The following is a 26006-nucleotide window of genomic DNA, read 5'->3' as shown; positions in this document are numbered from 1 at the left end:
TGCTTATGCTTTTCTCGAGTTCTTTTTCTGATCTTATTACTATAGCTAGCATTTCTAGAACCATATCAAATAATAGTGATGACAACAGACATTCTTGCTTTACCTTGATCTTGTTAGAAAGGCATCTAGTATTTCTTGATTGCACTAAATATTTGGGTGTTAACCTATCTAGATAAAGGAGCCCTTTATACAAAAAACAGAACAAAAACCAAAAATTAAAAACTAAAAAAGCAACCAATGATAAAGTGATTTTGAAGGACATAAAGTTCCCTATTTCCAGGGCTAATTCTCCTATGAGTCCATAGATTTCACTCTTCTCTGCTGTCAGGAGTCAGCATTTCTGCTTTCTGCTTTGGATGCTTCTCCCTTTAGACTGCGTGCCATAATTTATCAAGTGCCTACTATATGCAAAGAACTGTCCTAGGATCCGCTGATAGACATAAACGGAACAGTCTCAGCACTCAAGGAATTTATCTTTCTAGTGGGATTGGGAGTGGAGGGGTAGGATACAAATGAACATGGATAAGTAAACGCAAAGTTATACAAAGTAATTTCCAGAGGGAGACAGAACTAACAATAGGTGGGGGAAGATGAGGAAAGATCTTGTATGAAACAGAATCTACTTTTTTCCACCTGGGAGCTAGAGATTCTAAGGGGCAGAGATGAGGGGGAGTGCCTTCAATACATGGAGGGACAGTCTGTGCAGAGGCATGTAGGTGAGAGATGGAATGTTATATACAGAAAACTCATCTGATTAGTATGGAGAGCATCGGAAGTGGAATATGAAATAAGACCAAGAAAGTTAGTTGGAAACCAGATTGTAGAGAGATTCCAAAGCTAAACAGAGGCTTTGATTTTAGAAGTTATAGGTAGCTACAGAATTTTTTTGAGTGAAAGGGGTAGATCTATGTTTTTGGATTCATAATTCAATATGAAAATTGATTCACAATTTAATATAAAAATCTCCCATGATGAGACTATATGGTAGGTGTACAATCTTAGTGGGACAAGTGATCATGGATTAAAGTATCAATTAAAAAAGATTTCACCAATTTGTGGTTCTCGGGGAGTCCTCTTGGTCAGATAGTTAATTGTTGTAGTGATACATCTTTTCCCAGTTTTTTCCTCAACCTCTTTTAGGTGTCATACCCCTAAAATATATAATTTTTAAAAAGAAGAAATATGGTGTATTACATAGAGTGTGACTCTTGGAATAAAAATGATCTGAATTAAAATCGTGATTCTGACACAAACTGGCCAAGTCAGTTGATTGCTTGGTTAGTTAATGTTGGACAACTAAGCCCAAGAGCCTCCCAGATGAGTAGCACTGCTTCTAGTTTGACCCTTGCAGTCATCCACGTGAGCGAACTCTGTGGAGGAAGTCTGCCCAGCTGAAGCATCAAGGCATCCCAAGGGAGAGACAGTAGGTAGCAAGGGCCATGAAGGTCAAACCATCACCATCACCTCAACCAGTACTTCCCCTTGGCTCTGAGCAGGGATTGCCCATATGCCCGAGAGCTCTGGAAATAGTGGGGACCCTCAGACCATTGGTCTAGCTTCTAGCTTGGTTCTTGAAGCCAGAGGAGGAGCGACCCTTGTGGAAACATGACCCAGCAATTGCCTTCAAAGCTGCTGCACCACCTACCTTATCAGTAGCTTTGACTCAGAAGAGAAAGTTCTTACCTCTAAAGTCGTTGGCACTGTCAAGTTGTTCACTATCAGAAACAGATAAAAGCTTTATCATTGAAAATGACGTAAAGAAGGTGCATTATCATCTGGTTTATTGATGAGCCCCAAGACCCACTGGAGCTTTCCATCTGACTTGCCATTGAAACCTCCCATTCATATCCTCTCCCATTAGAATGTGAGTTCCTTGAGAGGAGGGACTGTCTTATTTTTCTATTTGTATCTTCAGTGCCTAGCACAATGCTTTGCATATAGTGAGCACTTCATAGATGCTATTTCGTTTTATTCATTTATCCATTTATTGCTCATGTATTGTTTTATGTAACTCTTAAGGATGGTAAATTATAATTGAATTGCCAAAATTGTAGGTCCGGGCCAAAGTAATACTACTGCTAGTAATGAGGGGTGGGGTGAGGGGGGCAGAAGGCAGAAGTGGAGACTTGAGGAAAAAAAAGAAAGTTTAAAAAAGATTTTGTGCGACTGATAAGGAATCAGTGAGGGAGGAATAAAAGGATTACCTTGCTGTAGAAAGGAGCCAGTTGAAGTTAGAGAACATGAATATATAATGTATACAGTCAGCGTGACTGTGAGACTCAGTTCCACTCCATTCATCAGCAGATGAGTAGCAGTGGAAGAGGTGGAAGGTGGGAGTAATTAAAGGCTAAAATTTGGGAAGGAATGAGTGGCAATAGGAGAAGAGAAAGGGTTGATCAACAGTGTCAAATACTAGAAAGAGGTTAAGCAGCATGAGGTTTGAGTAAAGGCCCTTGGATTTGGCAATTAAGAGGTCATGGGTGACCCTGGAGATAGAAGTTTCAGTCAAGTGGTAGAGAAGCCAGATGTTGAGAGGTGAGGAAATCAAACCTGTGAAAAGGTGAAGAGATACAGGATGATTTTCAGGATAAAGTGAAGGTTTTTGTTTGTTTACTTACTTTTTCTTTTTAAATTCAAGTTTATCCTCCTTACAGATAATAATGCTTGCTCTTGGTTTTGGATAAATTCTGCTTATTTTAGGAAAGGTTCCGTTGATTCCTATGTTTCCTAGTGTTTTTAATAGGAATGGATGTTGTATTTTGTCAATAGCCTTTCTGCATCAATTGATATAATCATATGATTTTTGGTTTTGTTATTGATATGATCAGTTATACTTATGGTTTTCCTAATATTGAACCAGCCTTGCATTCCTGGTATAAATCCCACCTGGTCATAGTGTATGATCTTTGTGATATATTGCTGCAATCTCCTTGCTACTATTTTTAATTTTTTTTGCATTGATATTCATTAAGGAAATTGGTCTATGCAAGGGTGGGGAAGTGATTTGTTCTGTGGAGTTTAGATTCAGTGAAACGGCTGCACTTGAGGACCTAGAGGGCCACAAGTGGCCTTGAGGCCACAGGTTCCCCACCCCTGGATAGTTTACTTTCTGTTTTTCTCTCCCAGTTTAGGCATCCAAACCACATTTGTGTCATAAAAGGAATTTGGTAGGACTCCTTCTTTACCTATTTTTTTTCAAATAGTTTGTATAGTATTGGGGTTACTTTTTCTTTAAATGTTTGGTAGAATTTACTTGTAAATCCATCTGGTCCTGGGGATTTTTTCTTAGGGAGCTCACTTGTAGCTCGTCCAATTTTTTTCCCCCTGAGATAGAGTTATTTAAGCATTCCATTTCCTCTTCTGTTAACTTGGACAGTTTATAGTTTGGTAATTTTTCACCCATTTCACTTAGATTGTTTGGTTTACTGGCGTAAAATTGGAAAAGATAACTCTTAATAATTGCTTTAATTTTATCTTAATTGGTAGCACATTCATCCTTTTAATCTTTGATACTGGTAATTTACTTTTTCTTTCTTTTTTTGTAATCAAATTAACCAATGATTTATCTATTTTATTGTTTTCCCCTCACAAAACCAGCTCCTAGTTTTATTTGTTAGTTTTTTTAACTTTCTATTTTATTAATCTCTTCTTTGACTTTTAGGATTCCTGTTTTGGTGTTTAGTTGGTGGTTTTAAATTTGTTTTTTTACAAGTTTTTTAAAAAACGTTTTATGCCCAATTCGTTGATCTGCTATTTCTCTCTTTTATTGATGTACGCATTTAGATATAAATTTTCCATGAAGGTTTTTAGAGTATAGCAACCGGATGCACCCCTCCCTACGTATATGCAACCTTGAGGCAAGCTACTCCAGGACCCAAAGTTATTCTGTGGGTCTGCATCAAATGAAAAATAGTAGCTCATAAGTCTCCATTGATGTTTGTTTCTAAACAGTCAGAGGATGCAATTAATTTAAAGCACAGGTACTTAATGAAATGGCATTGTAAATTAGACTAACAACAAAATATTGTACCCATAAGCCTGGGGCACACACTCCCACAAATGCAGAATGATCATATCTAGGGAACATTAAAGTCAGAGACATCCACATTCACAACCTATGTTGCCAAGAAGCATGAGAGGGAATCTATATGCTGGTGACCATGTGGAGTCATGGCATACAAGCGGAGGGACCCTTCTTACTCCTGACGTTGCTGGGTTGCCTCTGTTTCCTGGAGTATCATCACTTAGCTCCTGGTGAGTCTGTTTCTTGCTGACATTTATAATGCCTCGAAGTGAATTTTAGAGCCACAGAAGTAATTAAAAGTTGGGATAAAGCAGTTGCTCAGCCTAAGACTACTTGGGAGGATGTTAGAAAAGATCTGACCTCCTGGGGTGGCAGTCTGGCCTGATTGAATTGCAGATACCTCTGAGTCAACAAACAGCAGGACTGAGGGAGGCCTTAAATTCACCTCACAGTGTAGGGGTTGGGTGGCTGATCAGGGGAAGATTGGCATGCTGACTAAACAAAATCGCAGGCTGTGTCTGTGTGCAAGAAGGCACATGATGGTGAGTGTGGTTGCAGAAGGTGGGAGTCCTGCTGGTTGTGGTCACTGGCAGGAGAGAGGAATCCATGGCAGAAGGACAAATGGACACAGCTGCTTGAGGGACTGCATGGAGCAACAGTGTTTTGTGGTAGCAGTGGTGCTGGGACTCTGATCACAACTCAAGGGCAGAGAGGAGTACCTGAGGTCACTTATAGACCAAGGTGTGAGCCAGAGGAGCAGTGACTACACCTGGCCTTGGATTATAGAACACTGGAAGAACCAAGAGGTCAAAGTCCCCCAGATAGAGCTCAGAAAACAATAGCATGAAAAACCTGAAGCCTGTGATATTATCCCCTAGAGCACTGGAGCAGAACCCAACTCTAACATAAAGCTAATCACCAAGAAATAGTCCATTAAAAATGAGTTAAAAACAGAAAGAACCTAACCATAGATAGCCACTTTGATGATAGAGAAGATCAGGGTTCAAACTCAGAAGAAGACAAAACAGCTTCCAGTAAAGCTTAAAAAACAAACAAACATGAAATGGTCATGAACCCAAAAATAGTCCTTGGAAGAGCTTAAAAAGGACTTTAAAAGTCAAATAAAAGAGGTTGAGGAAAAATTGGGAAAAGAGATAAATAATGTAAGAAAAGCAAGAAAATTATGAAAAGAAAGGCAACTAATTGGAAAAAGAGATCCAAAAACTCAATGAAGAAAATAACTCTTTAAAACTTAGAATTGGGCAAGGGAAGCTAATGACTTCTTAAGACATCAAGAAACGATAAAACAAAGTTTTAAAAAAAGAAAAAAATAGAAGAGAATGTGAAACATCTCATCAGAAAAACAACTGACCTGGAAAACAGTTTGAAGAGAAATAATATAAGAATTGTTAGACTACCTGAAAGTTATGATAAAAGATTCTAAACACTATACTTTAAGAATATTAAGGAAAACTGCCTTAAAGTTCTAGAATTAGAGGGTAAAATAGAAATTGAAACAATTCAACAATCACTGCCTGAGATTCCAAAATGGAAACTCCCAGAAACAATATATCTAAGTTTCAAAGCTCTCAGGTCAAAGAGAAAATATTACAAACAATTGGACAGAAACAATTTACATGTTGTGGAGCTATAGTCAGGATAACACAAGATTTAGAAGTTTCTACACTGAAAGACCAAAAGACATGAATATAATATTCCAAAAGGTAAAGGAGCTGAATTTTCAACCAAGAATAAATGGATAGATTTATCCAGCAAAGCTGAGTGTGATATTGCAAGGAAAAAGAACGGATATTTAATGAACTAAAGGACTTTCAGGGATTCTTGAGGAAAAAACCAAAACTGAACATAAAATTTTACTTGCAAGAATCAGGAGAAACATAAGAAGGTAAACATGAAAGACTAAGGGGTTTAATAAGCTTAAACTGTTTACTTCTTACATGGGAAAAAATGATATTTGTAATTCTTAGGAATATTACCATTACTAGGGTAGTTCAAAAGGGTACACATAGATTGAAGGCTTTGGATTGAATTGATTATGATGGAATGATCCTAAAAAATAAAATTGCATAGGGAGAGGTAAAAAGGAGCAAATTATCTCATACAAAAGAGGGATGAATTGAAGAACTGTTATAGTAGAGGGGAGGATAGGGTGGAGGGCAGGTAGTAGAAACCTTATTCTCATGAGAACTGGGCTAAAGAAGGAGTAACATCACATTTAATGGGTATAAAAGTTTTCTTATTTATAGAGAAATAGGAGGGTAAGGGGATAGGATAAAGGATTATATCTTACAAAGGTGTGCAGAGTAGGGAGGCTGTGGTCAGATAAACTCAGTTTCTGAGGAGAGACAGGGTAAAAAAGAGTGAGTGTGAAAGATAAGCAGAGAGGAAAAATAGGAAAGAGGGAAATATATAACTAGTAATTATAACTTTGAATGTGAATGGGATGAACTCACCCATAAAATGGAATGGACAGAAGAATGGATTAAAAGCCAGAACTCGACAATATGTTGTTTACAAGAAACACATTTAAACAAGAAAAATATTTTAAAATGAGAGACACACAGAGTAAAAGTTAAGGGCTAGAGCAGAATTTATTATGCTTCAGCTTATCTGAAATTAAAACAAAAAGCAGGGGCAGCCATTATGAGATCAGACAAAGTTAAAACTCAGAGATTAAAAGAGACAAAGAGAGAAACTACATTATGTTAAAGGATACCATATATAATGAAGTAATATCAATACTAAATATGTATGTACCAAATGCTATAGCATTCAAATTTTTAAAGGAAAAGGTAAACGTATTATAGGTGGAAATAGATGGCAAAACTATAATTGTGAGGGATTTCAACCTTTCACTCTCAGAACTAGATAAATCTAACCACAAAACAAACAAGAAAGAAGTCAAGGAGATGAATAGAAGCTTAGATTAGCTAGATATGATAGGTATCTGGAGAGAACTGAATGTGACTAGAGTAAGAATCAGTGGTACATGGAACCTTTACAAAAATTGATCATATATTAGGCCATAAAAATTTTATAGTTAAATGCATAAAAGCAGAAATATTATATGCATAGGACCATGGAAACATAAATTAAAAATTAACTGGAGACTAAATAACCTAATCTTAAAGAATGAGTAGGTTAAAGAACAAGTCGTAGAAATAATAATTTATTAAAGAGAATGATAATAATGAGACAACATATCATAACTTGTGGGATGTAGCAAAAGCAATAATTGGGTAAACTTATATCTCTAGATGCTTATATCAATATAATAGAGAAAGAGCAGATCAATGAATTGTGTATGCAAATAAAAAAAAAACTAGAAAAAGAACAAATTAAAAATCCTGAATTAAACACCAAATTGAAAATCCTAAAACTTAAAGGCAAGATCAATAAAATTGAAGGTAAGAAAACCACTGAATTAGTAAATAAAACAAGAAGTTGGTCTTATGAAAAAAATAATAAAATGAACCATTGGTTAATACATTTAAAAAAGACAGAGAGAACAAAGCCAAATCACTAGTATTAAAAATGAAGATGAAACTAAAGCAATTATTAGTAGTTATTTTGCCCAATTAAATGCCAAGAAATTTAACAATTTACGTGAAATGTAAGAATACTAACAAAAACACAAACTACCCAGATTAACAGAAGAAGAAATTGAATATCTAAATAAATCTATTTTAGAAAAAAAATTGAACAGGCTTCCTAAGCCTGATTCCTAAATTGAATGAGCTTCCTACCAAAAAAAAAAAAAAAAGCATCGGGACCAGATTGTTTACAAGTGAATTGTACAAAACATTTAAATATCAACTCATTCCAATATTAAATAATTTGGAATAATAGGCAAAGAAGGAGTCCTTTTATACCAAACTCCTTTTATAAAAGAAATATGGTGCTGATATCTAAACCAGGAAGAGCAAAAACAGAGAAAGAAAATTATAGGCCAATTTCACTAATGAATATTGATGTAAAAATCCTAAATAAAACACTAGCTAGGAGACTACAAAAATATGCAAAAATTATATATTATGGCCAAATGGGATTTATACCAGGAATGCAGGGCTGGGTCAATATAAGGAAAACTATTAACATAATTTATTATTTCAATAACAGTAGTAACAAGAATCATATGATTATATCAACAGATGCAGTAAAAGCTTGACAAAATACAACACTCATTTCTATTAAAAACACTTGAAAGTATAGGTATACATGGATTTTTTCTTAAAATGATAAGAAGCATCTACCTAAAACTATCAGCAAGCATTATTTATAATGGGATAAACTAGAAGCTTTCCCAATAAGATTGAGTGAAACAAGGATGCCTATTATCACCAATATTATTTAATAACATACTAGAAATGCTAGAAATAGCAATGAGAAGAAAAACAGAAAGAACCAGAATAAGCAATGAGGTAATAAAATATCTATTTTCATAGACAATATGTTGGAATACTTGGAAAATCCTAGAGATTCAACTAAAAAGGTAGTTGAAACAATAAATAATTTTAGCAAAGTAGCAGGATATAAAATAAACCCAAATAAATCATCAGCGTTTCTATATATCACCAACAAAGCCCTGCACAAAGAGATAATAAGAGATAGTTCATTTAAAACAACCATAGATGGTATAAACTACCTGGAAATATACTTGCCAAGATAAACTCAGGAATTATATAAATGTGATTGTAAAACACTTTTTATACAGATAAACTCAGATGAAAATAATTGGAGAAATAATTGCTCATGGGTAGGCTGAGCCAATATGTTAAAAGTGACAATTCTACCTAATCTACTTATTTAGTGCCATCCCAACTGAATTACCAAAAATTACTTTATTGAGCTGGAAAAAATAATAATAAAATTCATTTGGGGAACAAAAGATCAAGAATATCAAAGAAATTAATGAAAAAAAATGTGAAGGAGGTCTACCAGTACAAAATCTTAAACTGTATTATAAGGTGGTAATTATCAAAACTATCTGGTACTGGCTAAGAAATAGACATATAATACACATTAGTGAATAATTATAATGACCTTGTGTTTGATAAATGTAAAGACTCAAGGTTTCAGGATAAGACTTCACTGTTTGGTAAAAATTATTGGGAAAACTGGAAAGCAGTCTGGTAGAAATTAGGTATAGACCAATATCTTACACCATTTACCAGGATAAGGTCAAAATGGATACAGGACCTAGACATAAAGCAAGATATTACAAGTAAATTAGAAGAATATGGAACATACTACTGATCAGACTTATGGATAGTACCAGAATTTACAAATAAGAGATACAGAACACTGTGAGATGTAAAATGGATAATTTTGATTAGTTTAAATTAAAAAAAAAAAGCTTTTGTACAAATAAAACCAACATAGCCAAGATTAGAAAGAAAGTAGAAAATAGGGAAAACACTTTTTACAAAAAGTTTCTCAGATAAAGGTTTCATATCTCAAACATAGGAATATGAGTCATTCCCCAACTGATAACTGGTCAAAGGATATGTGAGACAAAGGAAACACGTAAGAGACAGAATTTCTGGGTAATTAATAATCCATTTATTAATTAGGCTAGCTGCTAATAAATTGATGGTCAGTGGTTTCTCTCAGTAACCAAAGACAAAACCATGGAGATCCCTAAATGCTTAAATACCTTTGGAAAAAAAAGGTGTCCCTGACAGGTGAAAACCAACTCTGATTGGTGAACAATTAATGAGGGGGGTGGACACAGTAATGAGGAAGTGGGCTAAAAGTCTCCAGCTCCTCCTGCAGGAAAAGCGGCTTGATCATGAGATTCAGATGCCCCCAGCAATCTGGATAAAGGAATCAACTCTACCTAGACCACTCTGGTTGATTTTCTCCTTCAAAAGTTGGGTTACCCTAAACTCCAATGGAGGGCTACAATGACATGGGCTTATTTCCTAAGGGCAAGAATTCACCTAAATTAGATTCTATTTACACTTTGAAACAGAAGTAAGACCTTCCTTCTGTCTAAGATCCCAGAGTATGTACCCAGAGCATTTAGGCTACCTCATCTGACTGACTGGCTTACAGGGGCTGGTCCCTGAATGAGGAAATAAAGGGGAAAACCTTAATCCTAACTTAATAATTGGTCATTAATAGAAAATAATTTTTCTCAATGTGAATGGGTGTTTTGGGGGGAAAAAATCAAAGTCAGATAAAAAAATGCTCTCAATCATTACTGATTAGAGAAATGTGAATTAAAACAACTTTGAGATACCATCTCACACTTATCAAATTAGCTAGAATGATAGAAGGGGAAAGTGAAAAATGTTGGAGGGGATATGAAAAACTGGGACACAAATACACTGTTGGTGGAACTGTGAACTTATCCAATCATTTTGGAGAGGAATCTGGAATAATGCCCTAAGAGTTCTAAAACTGTGTATACCCTTCAACCTAGCAAGATTATTAGATCTGTTTCCCAAGTTGATCAGGGAAAAAGAACCTTTATGTTCTCAAATATTTATAGAAAGGAACTGGAAATTGAAGAGATGTTCATCAATGGCGGAATGGCCAAATAAGTTGTGGTATATGATGGTGATGGAATACTACTGTGCTGTAAGAAATGATGAGCAGGATGATTTTAGGAAAATATAGAAATATGGAATGAAATGAGCAGAACCAAGAGATACAACAGCAATATTGTTCGAAGAGTAATGGTGAATGAATAAGCTATTTTGAGTTATATGAATATTCAAATTGTGTTTGAATAAGGAAGGAATAAGGAAGACGCTATCCACCTCCAGAGAAAGAACTGATATGGAATGATGGATTGTATAGTTTCATGTACGTGTGTGTGTGAAGTGTTGGCCTTTTCTAGTGTGGGGTTGGGAGGGAGGGTGGGATACAGTTTGGAACCCAAATGTAACAAAAGAAAAAAAGAAAATAATTGATAGAATAAGGATGGCAAAGGAGGGAATCTATTGAAGGAGACAGGATGGAATGGGATCACTTGAGCAGGTTGAAGAGTAAGGCTACCTCATCATGTGAGACAGGGATGAAGGAGATAGTGGCAGAAGGCATATATGAGTGAGACAGATGAGGAAGAGGGAAGGATCACATGGTATACGGCCTCAACTTTTTTCTGTAAAATATGAGGTAAATTTCTCAGCTGAGAGGGTGCGGGGATGGAGAGCCGTGGAGGGGGTTTGAGAGCTTCTTGGGAGAGTAGGATAGTGAGCCTAGCAGAGGTAAGTTACGGCCCAGTTGAGGTCATATAACAAAGTTGTGGTGGATTATCAGAATGCTTGTGTGGCTTCTCTCCATGTCTGTTCAGCAGCACATATGCAGGAGCAAAGGTGGGAGTGATCCCAAGGCTGAGGTTTATCAGGACACAACTGGTGAAATAAGCGGCCTGTGGATTCAAGAGAAAACAGTGTAAAGTTGAATTGATTCACCAAGGAGTAAAGACAGGGAAGAGAAGAGTATAAGAGAGATGGCCCGGGAGAGAATTGAGGTCCTTTGACCCTCAATTTGACTGCAGATCACTGAGTAGACAAAGAATAGGTTTTGGTAAGGTAAAGCAAAGAAGTCAAAAGTCAACTGATCATGGTCAGATAAGGGGTTTCAGATTTCTTGGAGGCTGTACATTTGTAGGTAATGGCAAGATCAAGGGTAAGACCGTCTTTGCATGTGGCTGAAGTGGGGTGGAAGAACAGATCATGGGAACTGAGAGATAAGGAACTGAATGGTTAAGAGTATTTGAGGAGAGTTAATATGTTATGTTGAAGTCTCCTACTGTGAGAATAGGAGTTGAGGAGGAGGAAAAAAATTAAGCCACATACCAAACACATCGTGGAGACCTGGGGATCTGTAGCTGCCAAGATTTTGATTGAGAGATAAATAGCATGAACCTCAAAGAAGAAAAGGTTACCAAATAAAGGAGGTAGGGAGAGAACCTGGAAGTGGCAATGAGGAGCAAGGAGGGATTCAACTTCCCCACCTTGGCTAGTGAACTGAGGGGATTGGGAGAAGGTTCAGCCAGTTCTGGAAAGAATGGTTAGGGAGGGTGTACATTGGTGGGAAGTCAAGTTTCATTAATAACCAGAAGATGAAGAAGAGGGAGAGGAAAAGATATGGGATGAAGTGAAGTTTATTGCCTACGGACCAGGCATTCAACAGTTTATGTTGGAAGGGGTAGGTAGGTGGTGATGTTTGGTTGAAATTTTGGGATGGGAATAAGAAATCTGGTGGTGTGGGTAGGGAATGAGCTTTGGATGATGACCTACAGGGGTTCAAGATCACGGGGATGTACAGGCTGTGAAGCAGTGTTAGAACATTCATCAAGTGAAAGACACCATTCTTCCCAAAGGAGATCACGCTGGACACAAGTATGATATAAGAGGAAGGCAAATGGTCAGATGGCCATACGGAAGGTCCTTATCCATCTGAAAACTGGAGAAGATGCAGAAAGAGTGCCACAGAAAATGGAAATCAAACCAGAACAGCAGAAAAAGTCAGTCCTGTTCCCCACCAACTTTGCTCTTCCTCTTCCCCAAGGAGTAGGTGCAGCAGGTGGAAGGCCTGAGGTCCAGGGGAAGGTTGCTCCTCTTTGCGCTGGAGATTCTCCACGTCTTGTTTTGGGAGACCAAGCTAGTCGCAGGAAGTGGAAGTCTCCTTGTGTGAGCACGGGTGGAAGTCATTGCTTTGAGGCTGATGGAAAAACATCCAGCTAGGCCCCTTGCCAGGGGGCATGCTGAGCAGCAAAGCAGGCAGAGGAAGGTTTGGCTCCTCTTTTCATCTGAGGCTGGAGGCATGGACCCCTCTGGCACTGTGGTGAAAACTTTAGGACCCTCTTAGCATAATGGTCTTAAATATGCACAAATACAAAGGAGACCAATTATGTTGCTAGTTACCAGAGTATTTTTTAAAAGTTTAGGGACTGCCCCAGCTGTGTTCTCCCTCTTCACCAAACCACCACGTATATGCGTATCTGTTTATATGTTGTATTCCCCTTGGTAGATTGTAAGTGCTTTCAGGGTCTGGCTCTTCTTTGTATCCCCTGCACCTATAAGGCGCCTTGCATATCATCAGAGATAAAGCATATCATACCATGTTGTCTCATTGTACTGCATTGGTCTCCAGGGGCAGAACAAGGAGGAATGGGTGGAGTTGCAGAGAGACAGTCTTTGGCTTGATTTAAGGAAATAATAATTCAAATGATCCTCAAATGCAACTGATTTTGGCAGAGGTAGGTAGGTTCCCTCTTACTGGTCTTCCTGCAAATCCTGGATGATCATTGGGTGGGGTATGTTCAGTTCGATGCAGTTCAACAAAGCGCTTTCACACAAGGCAAAGTGAGTGTTTGCCTCTTCTTGAAACCCTCCAGTGACCTTATTTAGATGATGAAAAGCAAGGCTCAGAAACACTAAGTGACTTGTTCAAAGTCACATGGTGACAGGTGTAGATGGCCAGCTCTGAGAAAGTCCATTCTGGGATAACATACAGGCCAGGTTTTCCCTGAAGCCTGTTCTTGCCCTTGGGCGGATAACTCAGCACGTGGGCTCTCCAACCCCTGCCTCAGCACACATGTGCTCCATCCAAAACCCCCACGGCACACATGTGCTAAACACCACCTGTGAGCTGATTAACACAATATTGTTATGGCAAAAAGGGAACAAAGCACGAGGAAGTCATGCAATGCAACAAACGTCTCGCACGTGAACTTGTTGATCTGCTTGCCTAAAAAGATACATAAGCCCTTTTCTTCAGCTTAATAAACAGAGCTGTGCTGTACCCTCCCACCTGGCCTATGTACTCTTTTCACTCTCGGCGGCACTTGGACATCTCCAGCCATTCAGTACCACAGCTGCTGGCGGCAGACAGGCACTAGGCTATACTTGTCCCAAGTTATTCCAGTGGAGAATAAGGTTAAATGTTGTAGAACTGAGACACCTGAATATGAAATGATGGAAAAGAAATCTCTGAAAAGTTTTCAATGATATGAATCCAAATAGATAAGAAGAAACAGGTCATATAGAATGATTATCAATTGTTTAATTACAGATGTATACAGCACTTAAATCTTATGGCTGGTTCTTTTATTCCTCCAACGTATCATATACTTTAAAATACTTTTTGCACAGTCTTTTAGGCAAACTACATGCTAGAAATCTGTAAATGCACAACTTAATACTAAACACAAAAATACATTCTAGATCCATTCAAATACAAGTTTAAGACACTTTACTTGACAGATAAACAATGACAGGGTATTTAAAAAATCATAAACTACAAAATGAGCACAGAAAGGTTTTCCCTTTGGGATTCTTAATAAAATACTGCTCTGTATAAGTTCTAATGAAAAATTCCAGTACATACAAAATATATCTATGAGGATAAAGAAATACTTCAAGATATATCTGCAAAATTTAACTTAATTACATTGTTTAAAACAAATAAAAAGCTGAAGTCATGGATGATGTAGCATAGATCCATTATTCATGTACTAGAACATATACAAACTAAAAGAAACAACTGGGCATCAGGTAGAAGAAACTGTATGCAACCTGTGAATAAAAAGAAAAACGAACTGTAAGGTATGAAGAAGGGATGAATGAAACCCATAGCAAACTATGGCACAAATTCTCCTCTGTTTGATTCTGCACGAGCCTACAGCACGAGAATCTGGCTTCAGATGATGAAACAGAAGCTTATGTTACTGGTCTTGGTAATTCAGACAGGACTTGGAGCTGGAAGGGGCTTCAGAGATTATCTAGTCCAATTCTCTCATTTTAGAGAAGCAGAAAATGAGGCCCAGGCAATGACTTTTTTAAGGTCACACAGATACTAAGTAGAAGAGTTTGGATTTGAATCTGTCTTTTGCCTCCAAATCTGGCGCTTGCTCTGCTACACTAAATTGCCTCCTCCATCTCACAGCAAATGACTCTAAAACCTGTGAGCCGAGGGTACGATGCTTCTGAAATGCACTGGTTTGGAAGGGGCATCTCCTGGAAACGGGATAGTTAGTGCCCTTCATAAACTGCACTTCAGATAGCTGAATGCCTTGATATGGTCATTTATTTTATTACTTCTGCAGTTCCCATTCTAAGTGTAGGACACAAAACGATTTACCTCCAGATTTCATACCACTATTAGTCTAAGGAACAAAAAATGATCAAAAAGCTACATGTTACACGAAGATAATGATCTAATTTTCAGTACTGAATCCTGTTTTCCCCACGCTAAAATTTTTTTTCCTCCTTAAAGAGTAGCATTACAAAACATTTTTTATTTCAGTAGCCCCACACAATGGAAACAAATTTCATCTTTTGTTATAATAGTATTTGGCTGCTCAGGGGGTCTTTGTGGGGACATGATAACTGTGATACGTATCTTGTTTCTGGAATTCACAGTCTATATCTTTAATTAGGAGAGGCACCTTCTAAAAATTTAGCTGCCAAAGTTTGATCAGTAAAGCCAACGCAAACATATTAGCAGCACTAAAGATTTATGCTGTTCTCCAAGGCAAGTGAAATGTGACTGGTTTTGTATACAACCAGGTCCTCCCACCCCCACCAAAAAAAAAAAATAGAGGAGAGGTGGAAGTACATTTTGACTGAGCAGCAATTAAAAAAACACTGAAAACCACAATAGTTTTTAATGAAATGATTTTCCAAATAACCTTTAGAAGCAAGGTTATTTTGAATAGGCTGGCATGATACTGGTCAAGAAAGCAGTGTTCTCATTTATTTTGATATTTAACACCAGCTTTCTTCCCTTTATAGACAGTCCTAATCAGTTATAGAAAGTTCTCAGAACAAAAAAGAAAATCATCTTAACATCAATACATCTACATCTCTACTAGCTGTCCAAAAAATAAACCAACAAAAAGCATTTCCAATTATAACTACTTGGATGCCTTTTGTTAACTAAAAAGTTCCAAGGTGGAACTAAGGTTCATTTACAGATGAACTGAAATTCTCAATTCATCCATTGTGAGATGCCTACATATGTAATGTCTGGATTATTTAATTTATAAAAATAGAAAAATGATAATAGATTATAAGTAATTTGGAAAAACATGACAAGTATCCTTGAAGGTAGATGGATGAGTCTGCTAAATCTGGTCAACATATAAATATATTTTGTTAACGAAGTCTGTACCTAACTAGCACTTAAATAGAGTTAAGGGGCACTTAAGTATTCTTTGTGAAACACCTACAGATAAACTACTTTGGGCTTGGCTCTTCTGACACCTAACATATTTTAAGAGTCTAATTGTCAAGAAGAATCTGACCTGCAAAAAGGAAGCAACAAGGTAAAGAGCTGTATTAGCATCCCAGGGACTAATGTGAGCCTGCCTTGGATAGAAGGGTTAACCAGAGAATTTAGGTTCTCGGGACCAACGTTTCAATCCTAGGAGAAATTCTCAAGACTATACCAGCATGACCATAAATGAACACAAAATCCCATAATTTAACTGGATGGAGGTGGATAAGCTGTCTTGGGGCCTTTAATATACCGTAAACATAAGCTGTTAGGATTAACACCACTGTTTCTATCAGATTTTTTTTTCTCTCAGGTTCTAAAAGAGGAGCCAGATTTTTCCTATTCCTAGTAAGTGGCCCATATGGACCTTGAACGCCAAGAATGACTGTTGGCTATTGGGTAGGGAGTCTGTAAAAGCACGGAAACAACACTGTGAAATACTTGACTCACTGGACGCTGCTCGCCGTAACCGCGACACACAAAGACTGTCTGAACAGTAAGAGTGAACAGAAGGAGTCGGTGTGTGAAGAGCCTAGAAGCTAGTGAACAGCTCCAAACAGTAATATATCAGTAAGGACCGTTTCCCTGTGCTAAAGGCACTACTGCTTTCCATAGCCTGCTACTAGGATCTGGCAGAGAAGAAAATATTTAATTAACAACTGAATTTTGAGAATAAAAACTGCCTTAAGACCCACAACAGAACACAAGATTCAAAAGCAATACCACATTCAATGTGTGATTCTTTTCTTTCTTTTTCTTTTTTTTTAAATAAAGCATATGACAATGCCCATTCCTTAAAAAACCAAATAACAAAGACTAGATCCTTATGTATACAAATTTTGTCTCAGTGACGCTGAATTGTTAACAAAGTTTAAAATTATTTCACAATCACACACCAAATATATACACACTCTCATACGTAAATATAAATATAAGTAACATGCAAAGAAAACACAATGCCAATCACTAAGCAGTTCCAAGAAAGAGTTTAAAAATATGGAACTAATATGACATAGACATCTGCCATAGAGATAAAATATAAAATAGAAAAGTGATTGCTCCTATACAAGCACACACTCCGGAATTTAAAATATATTTAAGATTTCTTTAGTACCCTAGGCAGCATTGTGTTTGGATGAGAGGCAGGTTCATATGGTGGTAAAGCAGCAGCTGGAAAAGAATGATGTTGATTTGATTAATGATTTGCATTACAGTCCAACAGTCTATTCATTTGTAGTAACTGAATCCTGTGGATATTTAAACTATTATTAATTAATAATGCTGGTTCATGAGCAACCCAAGTGTTTTTTAATTACTCAAACCTAATTTGCTATTATTAAAGTTCTAGACATTTAGAGAGATCAAAGTTCTGGTTGGTATTTGAAAGCGGCTTTGGTATAAAATTTGGATAGGAAGCAAGCCTGGCAGCAGCAGCAGCCCCATTAGGTTTATTTTCTTGTAGGCCCAAAGGACCCACAGAGCCAAAGAACACAAATTAAGATGCAAAGAAGTAGGAGCCACTCCTCTCTTCCCCATCCATTTCACTAAACTATTACAAAAATAAAACTCCCACATAGTAAATTATGTTTGAGACCCCATTTCAACTCCACCACTATTTACTGCCTCCAATAAAGATCAGAAAATGCTATCATTACTATTGCTCAGGTAATCTCCAAGTCATGGTGCTAAGACGCTCCCAGTATTCTAGGCACAATGGATGGAGGGAGTGGTTCACTTTTAAGTTTGCTTCTTCAGTGCCTTTCGCAACACAAACTTTTTGTACACGTACTTTTAACAGTCTGAAAAAAGCCTAAAAGATCTTTAGTTTTTCCAATACTACAAACTTTTTTTTATAAATAGTGCATTTTTCTAATAGGACATATAAGATCCTTATTAAAAAAGTTTGGGGAAGTTATAAAGGAAACATTAATTAAATCCTAAATACCATATTTATTCTGATGGTTTAGAAACACCAAAGTTGACTGCCAGTTTCCTTGGTTTTCGTCTTGAAGAACCTGGTGTTGATTTACCACGAGAAGTACCAGAGCTTGAAGAGGCTACTCTGTCTTGAAAAGAAACTGTAGTTGGAGGAACTTGAGGTGACTTTAAAGACGAAGAACTCTCCTGGGAAGTTAACTGGGCACCTTCTGAAAGCCCTGGGGACTCTGGTTGAAGAGAGGTCGCCTGAGAAGAACAACCTTGGGCTCCCTTACACTCAATGTTCCTTTTGTTTGCAGCTCTTTTCTTTGTAACCTTGAAGGAAGAAACATGTCATTAATTAATAATTTTTTCTAATGAAACTACTTGTGTCAAGTACTCCTGCTACAGGCATCACCTATCATAATTTATCAAATGCCCACACTCAGGTAGGTATTGTAAACAGAGTACTATATAGCTGACTGAAAATGTCCTTTGGAAGTTACAGAGGAGAAAGTTATGTGAAACACAAAGTATTACGATTTTTAGCACCTTCTCTCAAATACACAGATCCAAGAGAATCGCTTGGAGCTCTGAGGGTTAAGTGACTTGCTCCAAGCCACACTTGGGAAGATCTTGAACCTGGGTCCTCCAAGCCCAGAAGCCAGCTTGCTCATCACTCTGCCATGCTGGCTCTTAAGAATGCAAATTATTATTTAGTAATTCCCTACAATTCAAAGACTAGCTTTAGAGATGGTTTTAAAATAAATTTGCCACCAAACAAGTGGTGCATGCCTGCTGCAGGAGAGGCAGTGCTTGGTGGATCACTTTTGTCTGGGGTTCTATGTTGTACAGGTTGAGTTGGGCACTGAAAAGATGCCTCAGGAGTGGAGGTGCTCCTAGGATGCCCAGGGAAGGGACTTGGCCCTTGGCAGGGAGTGAGGGGAAAGCTGTTACACTTTAAGCCTGAGTAAGCGTGGGAGACTTAGCCACAAAAATAAATGAATGAATGAATGAATCAATCAATGCATATTGTGGAAATTATTATACTATTTTATATCATTTTTAATTTCAAGTAGACCCAGAGTCTGATTTAATGAGTAACTGGATGAAGATCCAGGACCTGGGCTTCTTTGTTCTCTCTAAAAGTTTGCTCAGGTAATACCCTTACCTCTGTCAACAAGGCCAGATCATTAAGGACATTACCCTAACCCCAAGAGAGATTACCTTGCTTAATATTCTACAGGTATATACTGTGTTATGGAATGTAATGAGACACAGAGACGCTGGGCTGTAGTTTCAAATGACTTTTGTCAACATCCTTTACAACTCTATTCCATTAAGGAAAATCCTCTTCTTGTATCATGGTTAAACATACATGGGGGTCATAAAAATGAGGTCATACAGGCTTGCTAGCTCTGTTAAAATAACGTATATAAGTTTTCTCATTGCTTTGTTCAGGCAGCCAGAGTTTATACTCTGACTCCTTGTACGTACAAGTAAGCTAGCTTCGCTATGCTTTAAGGGAAAATAATAAACAACATGGATTTTCTATCACCTAGCTCTGTTGTTTCCTTCAACCAAATTTTCAGGTTTAACAGTTATGGTGCCATGACTCGGATGGAAATGATGGAAACGGGACAATGCAGCCCAACCTTGCCAACGCTTTTGGGCGCCATAGGATTAATTTTTCCTGGAATTTTGGCCTTGACAAGGTGGGGATAAGTTGTCTCTCTTCCCAGCTTCCAAAAAGAACTCCCACAAAATTGGTTGAAGTCTGAAAATTCCCTTTAAGCTAGCTCTGGGGGCAGGGATCAAATCTGTGGTAAAACACAGATCTGCAGGCAAACGCACATAGATCCCCTGGAAACACTGATTGATCTAGAAAATTAACTATGGATCAGTCAAAAACTAGAATTAGAAGTCCAACTGTTCCTCCACTCCCTGCCTTCCTTCCCTTGGAGGCCCGGATTCAGGGGAGAAAAACTGCACTTTGCTTTTTCCCTCCCCCTCTGCCTCCCAGGAAAGGCTCTGATCCAGAGGGAGGTAACTCTGTTCTGCTTCCTCCATCTTCCCTTTCCCCCTTCCTAAGGGATAGGATATGGAAAGTCAGAAAAATCAGGAATGCCAAGGCTTCCCCAAAGACCATAGGGGTGCTAATAGCTAACTCACGAAAGCTTCTAATTCTCTGTTGTTTGAACTCTGAGCTCAGTCTGTATTTGTTCTGTATTTGTTTTGTTAATTGTCTGTGTGAGAGCGTGTGCTGTGAAATGTCTATACTTTGGTAAAATCTGAAACGCAGGTAGCCAGAGAATTCTAAGGCTGCAGTTAGGGAAACAGAGACTCTACTTCCTTTTTCAATGTTTGGTCTGGCCAACCAGACTTGAAGAAAAAAATAGAGCTGAAACATTTTAGCATATTCTGGGATTGATTATTCATTAAAAGTTTGGAAATTGGTTAGTTGGATTTTGGGACAGAACTCCTGAGACTATAGATCACTCCAGGACCTCTCACTCTTGCTGAAACACCCTCCCAATGCTGATCACTTAGGTGAAGTTTATTTGAGTTACAATCATTGAGATATTTCACCATTGTCTTGTCTCTGACCAAGCCAGAGCTGCAGTAAAAGTTAGAGCAGCTAAAAAAAAACTCCTCTCTCCTCCCAGATCAGATTAGGAGAAGAGAATGCAGGAGAACTGTAGGGAAAACTTAAATCACCCTTCCCCACCTGGTGAAAAGGAGAAGAAGGACAGACTGACAGTATTCTGACAGTCCTGTGCCCCATGGGTATCTCTGTAGCCCATCCTTTTTGGCAAAGTTTGGAAATGTCACCCAGGTCCTATGCATTCTGCCCACTCTGTCCTAGCAGCTGCAAACTGCCCTAGGCTCAGTAACTTCTGCAGTTGTGGGGGAAGGGCGAGGTAGATGGATTTGGACTTAATGACTCCCAGAATTGTCACCACGGGGATACTACCTTCTGCTAGGTAACTTCTCTAGGTAACTTCACACTTCTTGTTCCAATTGCAAAACTGTATTTTAATCTCTGTTCGACCTGTTTCCTGATTTGTAAAGGGAAAATAATAATGATGGTTGTTACGGGATCAAAATGCGTAACATAAAGTCTGGTATATGTTAGATACAACATTATTATTATCTCTCTCTGATTTAATGTAATTGTTAACTTTTGAAGTGGTTTTTAAATACCAAAAGTAATAAGCTGAATAATTTCTATATGTGGAAATCTGGAAATGCAATAGATGTCATCTGAAAATTATTGTTTCTGTATTTCTAACTTGCATTGTGTTCCCAAAATTCTCTTAGATTGTGGAATTTGAGAAGACCATTGTGTGGTAAGAAATGATATTATAGCAATTTTAATCTGATTTTGATATATGTGAATTAGGTTTTCAAAGGGATGTCATAAAATTTGGAACTGTTATATGTGGTTATAACAAGTAAATAATTAATAATACTGATATTTAACCATGAGAACAGACTTTCTGTGTGAAAAAGTTTTCTATTATGAGAATATGTCTGGTGATTTAAAGTTATAGTTTCAAATGATGAGATGAAAGATTCTCTGTGCATGGAGATTTAGAAATATGCTCACCTAACTGATAAATGGGTTGTTTCAAGTTTTAAAAAGCATAACTATGTTTAGGGCACTGTTACATTTCTAAATTGTGTAATTTGACAAACAGATGTATCAGCAATATTGAAAAATGTGGTAATCTTTTACAATGCTAAGAGTATTGGGCCTTAGAAATTAAAATGTTACCACTAGTGATTAAAATAATTTCTCTTATAATCTGGATGTTATTAGATTAAGAATTGTAGTTAATTAAGAAATTGAGGTTATTAACTGAAACAAGAACTTTTGAAACCATCTAGTCATGAATTCTTATCAATCTTGTGTGGTTTTCTGTGTAGAGGAATTCTTATGGAAAAAGTTTTTAAAGTCCTGGTAAACCTTATTATTGTGATGAGGCTAATTAATTGGGTATGTAATTATAGAAACTAAGTGTCCTCCACATTATAACACTTTTTGACTAAGGAACTTGTAATATCTAGGAATTCTGGGCAATATTTGAGAATGAGGACATTTGGCACCAACTTAGTAAATGAATTCCAGTATTTAAGGGTTAATTTGCTTTAAGGAAAATACTTGTGGAAAATGTTCTGTAAAATCTTTTTGTATAATTTTAGAAGGCCTGCTGAATTTCCACCTGTAAGCCAACTGGTTGCAGTTCAAACCTATTGTGAGTTCTCAGAGTTTCTGGGTGAGAACCTTATTAGAATTAATGCTTATCTATAGAAGCGCCCATTCAATGTCTTATTCAAGGTTCTTTTTTGAGTAAGGAGGTTGGAAATGACAGTCTGAATTCCTTACTCCTCCCCGCCCTTAGTTTAGATAAGAAGATTCACCTTAGCCCACCTGTCAGAAGGGAAGGAAAGGGGAGGGGCAACAATTACTGGGATTTGAGTTTTTACTGAAAGAAAGAACAGTAGGGGTCAGAAGCCTAAAAAAACCCTGGCTTTTTAAAGTCAGCAAAAGTGATGCGTTTTTAGGATAAGACTGGGTTTTGAGGAGGATGTGGGTCTTAAGGATACAGTTCTTACTAGTGAAGCTTGCCTTCTGATGGAAAAGAACCCACCCTCAGGGGGAGATGAGATGGCAGATCTCTCTAATAAGTGTTCCTTTCTTTTAAAATGAGTTATCACGAAAAACAAATCCCCTTTTTTTTGTGTCTTTGTGTGTTTAAGAAGCTGGAATGGGATTCCAGTATACACAGTTATGACAATGAAAGTACTAACTTATGAGTTGTTTTGTCTTATGGCTGAAATGAAGACTGAGTAACGGGTTTGAAAGATTTGGAAAGGTAAATTAAGGTTGAGGGAAAATAGGAAAGGCAGATAAGAAAGTTTAGGGACAAATGGAAGTTAGCTAAGCCTCTCCTGTCCCAAAGGAACACTAGTTTCAAATGGGTTAAGTTGAGAGTGTGAGAAAGTATTTTAGAACACAGAAAAGTTATGTAGCTTGATTTGATAATTATTAGCTCAATGAAATTTGGGACAGTCCTATCTGAAGGATATTTATTTGCTATTTAAGATTTCATGGAACTACAATTTAATATTGTTTTAAGCTCTGATTACAGGTATAGGTCACGTGAAGCCAGTAATGGTATGACAGGCATTACAGACTGAGAATTCTTAAAGGCGGATATCTATGCCTGGGAGAAAGTCGTGAAGACGACCTTGGACACAACCTAAGTAGGATCTTCCTGACTCTATTTCCCAATTCTGCTATTTCCTTTCTGAAAAGGAAAATCCCCACCTGATTACTCCTAAGCCCTGCTTTCAGCATCTAATGGCTATATGATCGGCTAACAGATATGACTCATGCCTGGACTCAAACAGAGCTAAGGAAGTTCTTTCCTTCTGTTAAGATATATGACATTGTCCCTCTTTCCTTTCATAGCAAATTTATATTATCAGGAAGTTTTATAAGCACAATGCTAAATCTATTCGGTAGTAGATAGGTATTGGAATATCTCTGAGTTATTATAATAGGATGCAGGAATGAATAGCTTACAATTTTAACCTATGTTCATGACCAAATAAAGATTAGAAGGAGATAACATCCTCCAAAAGGAGGAAATGATTAGACAAAGTAATAAGGCAAAGATGTAATGTGATAAATGTCTAATTAAATAGGATAGCAAATTTTGAGGAAAAGGCAATAGGATCAAATTGATTCCTCTAAGAATTATATACAGATGTGTATGATTGGCTCCAAAATTTATCAGTCATGGAAATTCAAGCTAATAAGTGTGTTTTGGTAATAAGATCATAAATTTGGATTTTTGCACAAGGAAATTGTATAAGATATTGTTACAAGTGAAATTGTATCTCCTTTATTAAGGTATCTGTCTGATAATTTTAAAAGGAAGATGAATTCAATTTATGGTTGGACCTTTATATTTTAAAGGATTCTTATACCAGGTACAAAATTTAGGTAAGGTTAGAAACAGTAGATGATATATGAACTGAAATACTCTTAAGTTAAAAGAAGGAGAGCCAAATTTAAGTGATTGTACTAAGTTATATTAAGTTAGAATTGTTTGAGAATTTCTAGATCTGAACCAGAGAAGCAAAACTCTCTTTTACTATCTAGGAACCAGATAACCACAATCAGGCATCTGAAAAAAAATTTTTTTGTTGCTTTAAATGGACATTGGAAATATGTAACTGGGATTTAAAGCTACTTTGTATTTGTACTGTTTGAACTTAGCCCTGCGTGGCTGGGACCTATGTTGTGCTGTTTTTCTCTCAATTATCAAATCACATGTGTTCTGGGAGCTCCTGTCAGATCTGACTACTTCTACAGCTGCCAACTTGTGGATGGACTCCTTGATCCTTCTGTCACATCTGCCCCTGATCCTGAGTGGACATCTGGGCCCATAGGACACCTTGCCCTCCGGTTTCAAAGAGGCTGAAGGGGACAGCATCAGACACAGGCAACCTTCCCAAGAGCCCGGACAGGAACCTGAACAAAGAACTGCTCTTTCCCTTTCTGAGTCCGTTGCGTTTCCAAGACTGTTTACTTGTACCTTTGGTGTCTTTAGCTTATTTTACTTAGGTGCTCTAGTTTCCCCATTGTGCTCCCTACTGATCCCCCTTGCAACTTGCTCCCCCTGCTTGTTCACAAGTAGTTTATAATTACTGTGCATCTCTGGGGATGTCCAAACACAGAAAGAAAAAAAAACCTGAATCCACCTAGATAAGGATTTTTAGAACTTTCAAGGTAGAGGTTTTTCCATACCTTAACTGGTCTTCAGGTGAAGCTTTCAGCTTACCTTTGACCAAAAGGAGGAAATGTGGAAAATATTATGCTATTTTATATCATTTTTAATTTCAAGTAGACCCAGAGTCTGATTTAATGAGTAACTGGATGAAGATCCAGGACCTGGGCTTCTTTGTTCTCTCTAAAAGTTTGCTCAGGTAATACCCTTACCTCTGTCAACAAGGCCAGATCATTAAGGACATTACCCTAACCCCAAGAGAGATTACCTTGCTTAATATTCTACAGGTATATACTGTGTTATGGAATGTAATGAGACACAGAGACGCTGGGCTGTAGTTTCAAATGACTTTTGTCAACATCCTTTACAACTCTATTCCATTAAGGAAAATCCTCTTCTTGTATCATGGTTAAACATACATGGGGGTCATAAAAATGAGGTCATACAGGCTTGCTAGCTCTGCTAAAATAACGTATATAAGTTTTCTCATTGCTTTGTTCAGGCAGCCAGAGTTTATACTCTGACTCCTTGTACGTACAAGTAAGCTAGCTTCGCTATGCTTTAAGGGAAAATAATAAACAACATGGATTTTCTATTACCTAGCTCTGTTGTTTCCTTCAACCAAATTTTCACGTTTAACAATATATATGTACACAAAATAAACATGTACTTGAAATAGAAAGTACTTTTTTCAGACATTACCTGAAGAGGTATGAACTGATTGTGAGGTGCAACTGGCACTGGTCCTGTAAGAGGCATGTTTGTGGGGTATGGAGCATGGTGGTGATAAGGCTTCCCAGGAATTGGCACTGGAGATCCCCATGGCACTGAGCCAAAGATGTGAGGAGATGGAGGCATTATATTAGCTGTAAAAAACCACAGAAAATGTTAAACTCTTGTGAATGGAGATTTAGGATTAAAATTCTCAAGAAACAAGGATTTCCCCAACCCTTTTCTGGATTTCTTTTTCTCCCTTGTGAAAAGGCCTACATTAAATCTGCAAG

General features: G+C 37.4%; 1 protein-coding gene across 4 annotated transcripts in view; it reads right to left on the bottom strand.

Annotated features, from left to right (window-relative positions):
* Nucleotides 1–14048: 14048 nt before the first annotated feature.
* XRN1 (5'-3' exoribonuclease 1) overlaps nucleotides 14049–26006 on the bottom strand; it is a 117439-nt gene continuing 105481 nt past the window's right edge. For 2 of the 4 annotated variants that reach the window (XM_036755388.1, XM_036755389.1), the window contains exons 41-42: nucleotides 25705–25868; nucleotides 14827–18535 (exon numbers count right to left, since the gene is read on the bottom strand). In XM_036755388.1, the coding sequence (XP_036611283.1) occupies nucleotides 18233–18535; nucleotides 25705–25868 (467 nt within the window). In that variant the 3' untranslated portion in view covers nucleotides 14827–18232. Of the gene's footprint in view, nucleotides 14581–14826; nucleotides 18536–25704; nucleotides 25869–26006 lie in introns of those variants that run through there. The other 2 variants (XR_005010206.1, XM_036755387.1) reach the window with 2 other exon arrangements.

This window comes from Trichosurus vulpecula, chromosome 4 (assembly GCF_011100635.1).
Source record: "Trichosurus vulpecula isolate mTriVul1 chromosome 4, mTriVul1.pri, whole genome shotgun sequence".
Classification (NCBI taxonomy): Eukaryota; Metazoa; Chordata; class Mammalia; order Diprotodontia; family Phalangeridae; genus Trichosurus; species Trichosurus vulpecula.
The sequence above is the reverse complement of the archived record's forward strand: the minus strand, read 5'-3'. Positions and strand labels throughout refer to the sequence as shown.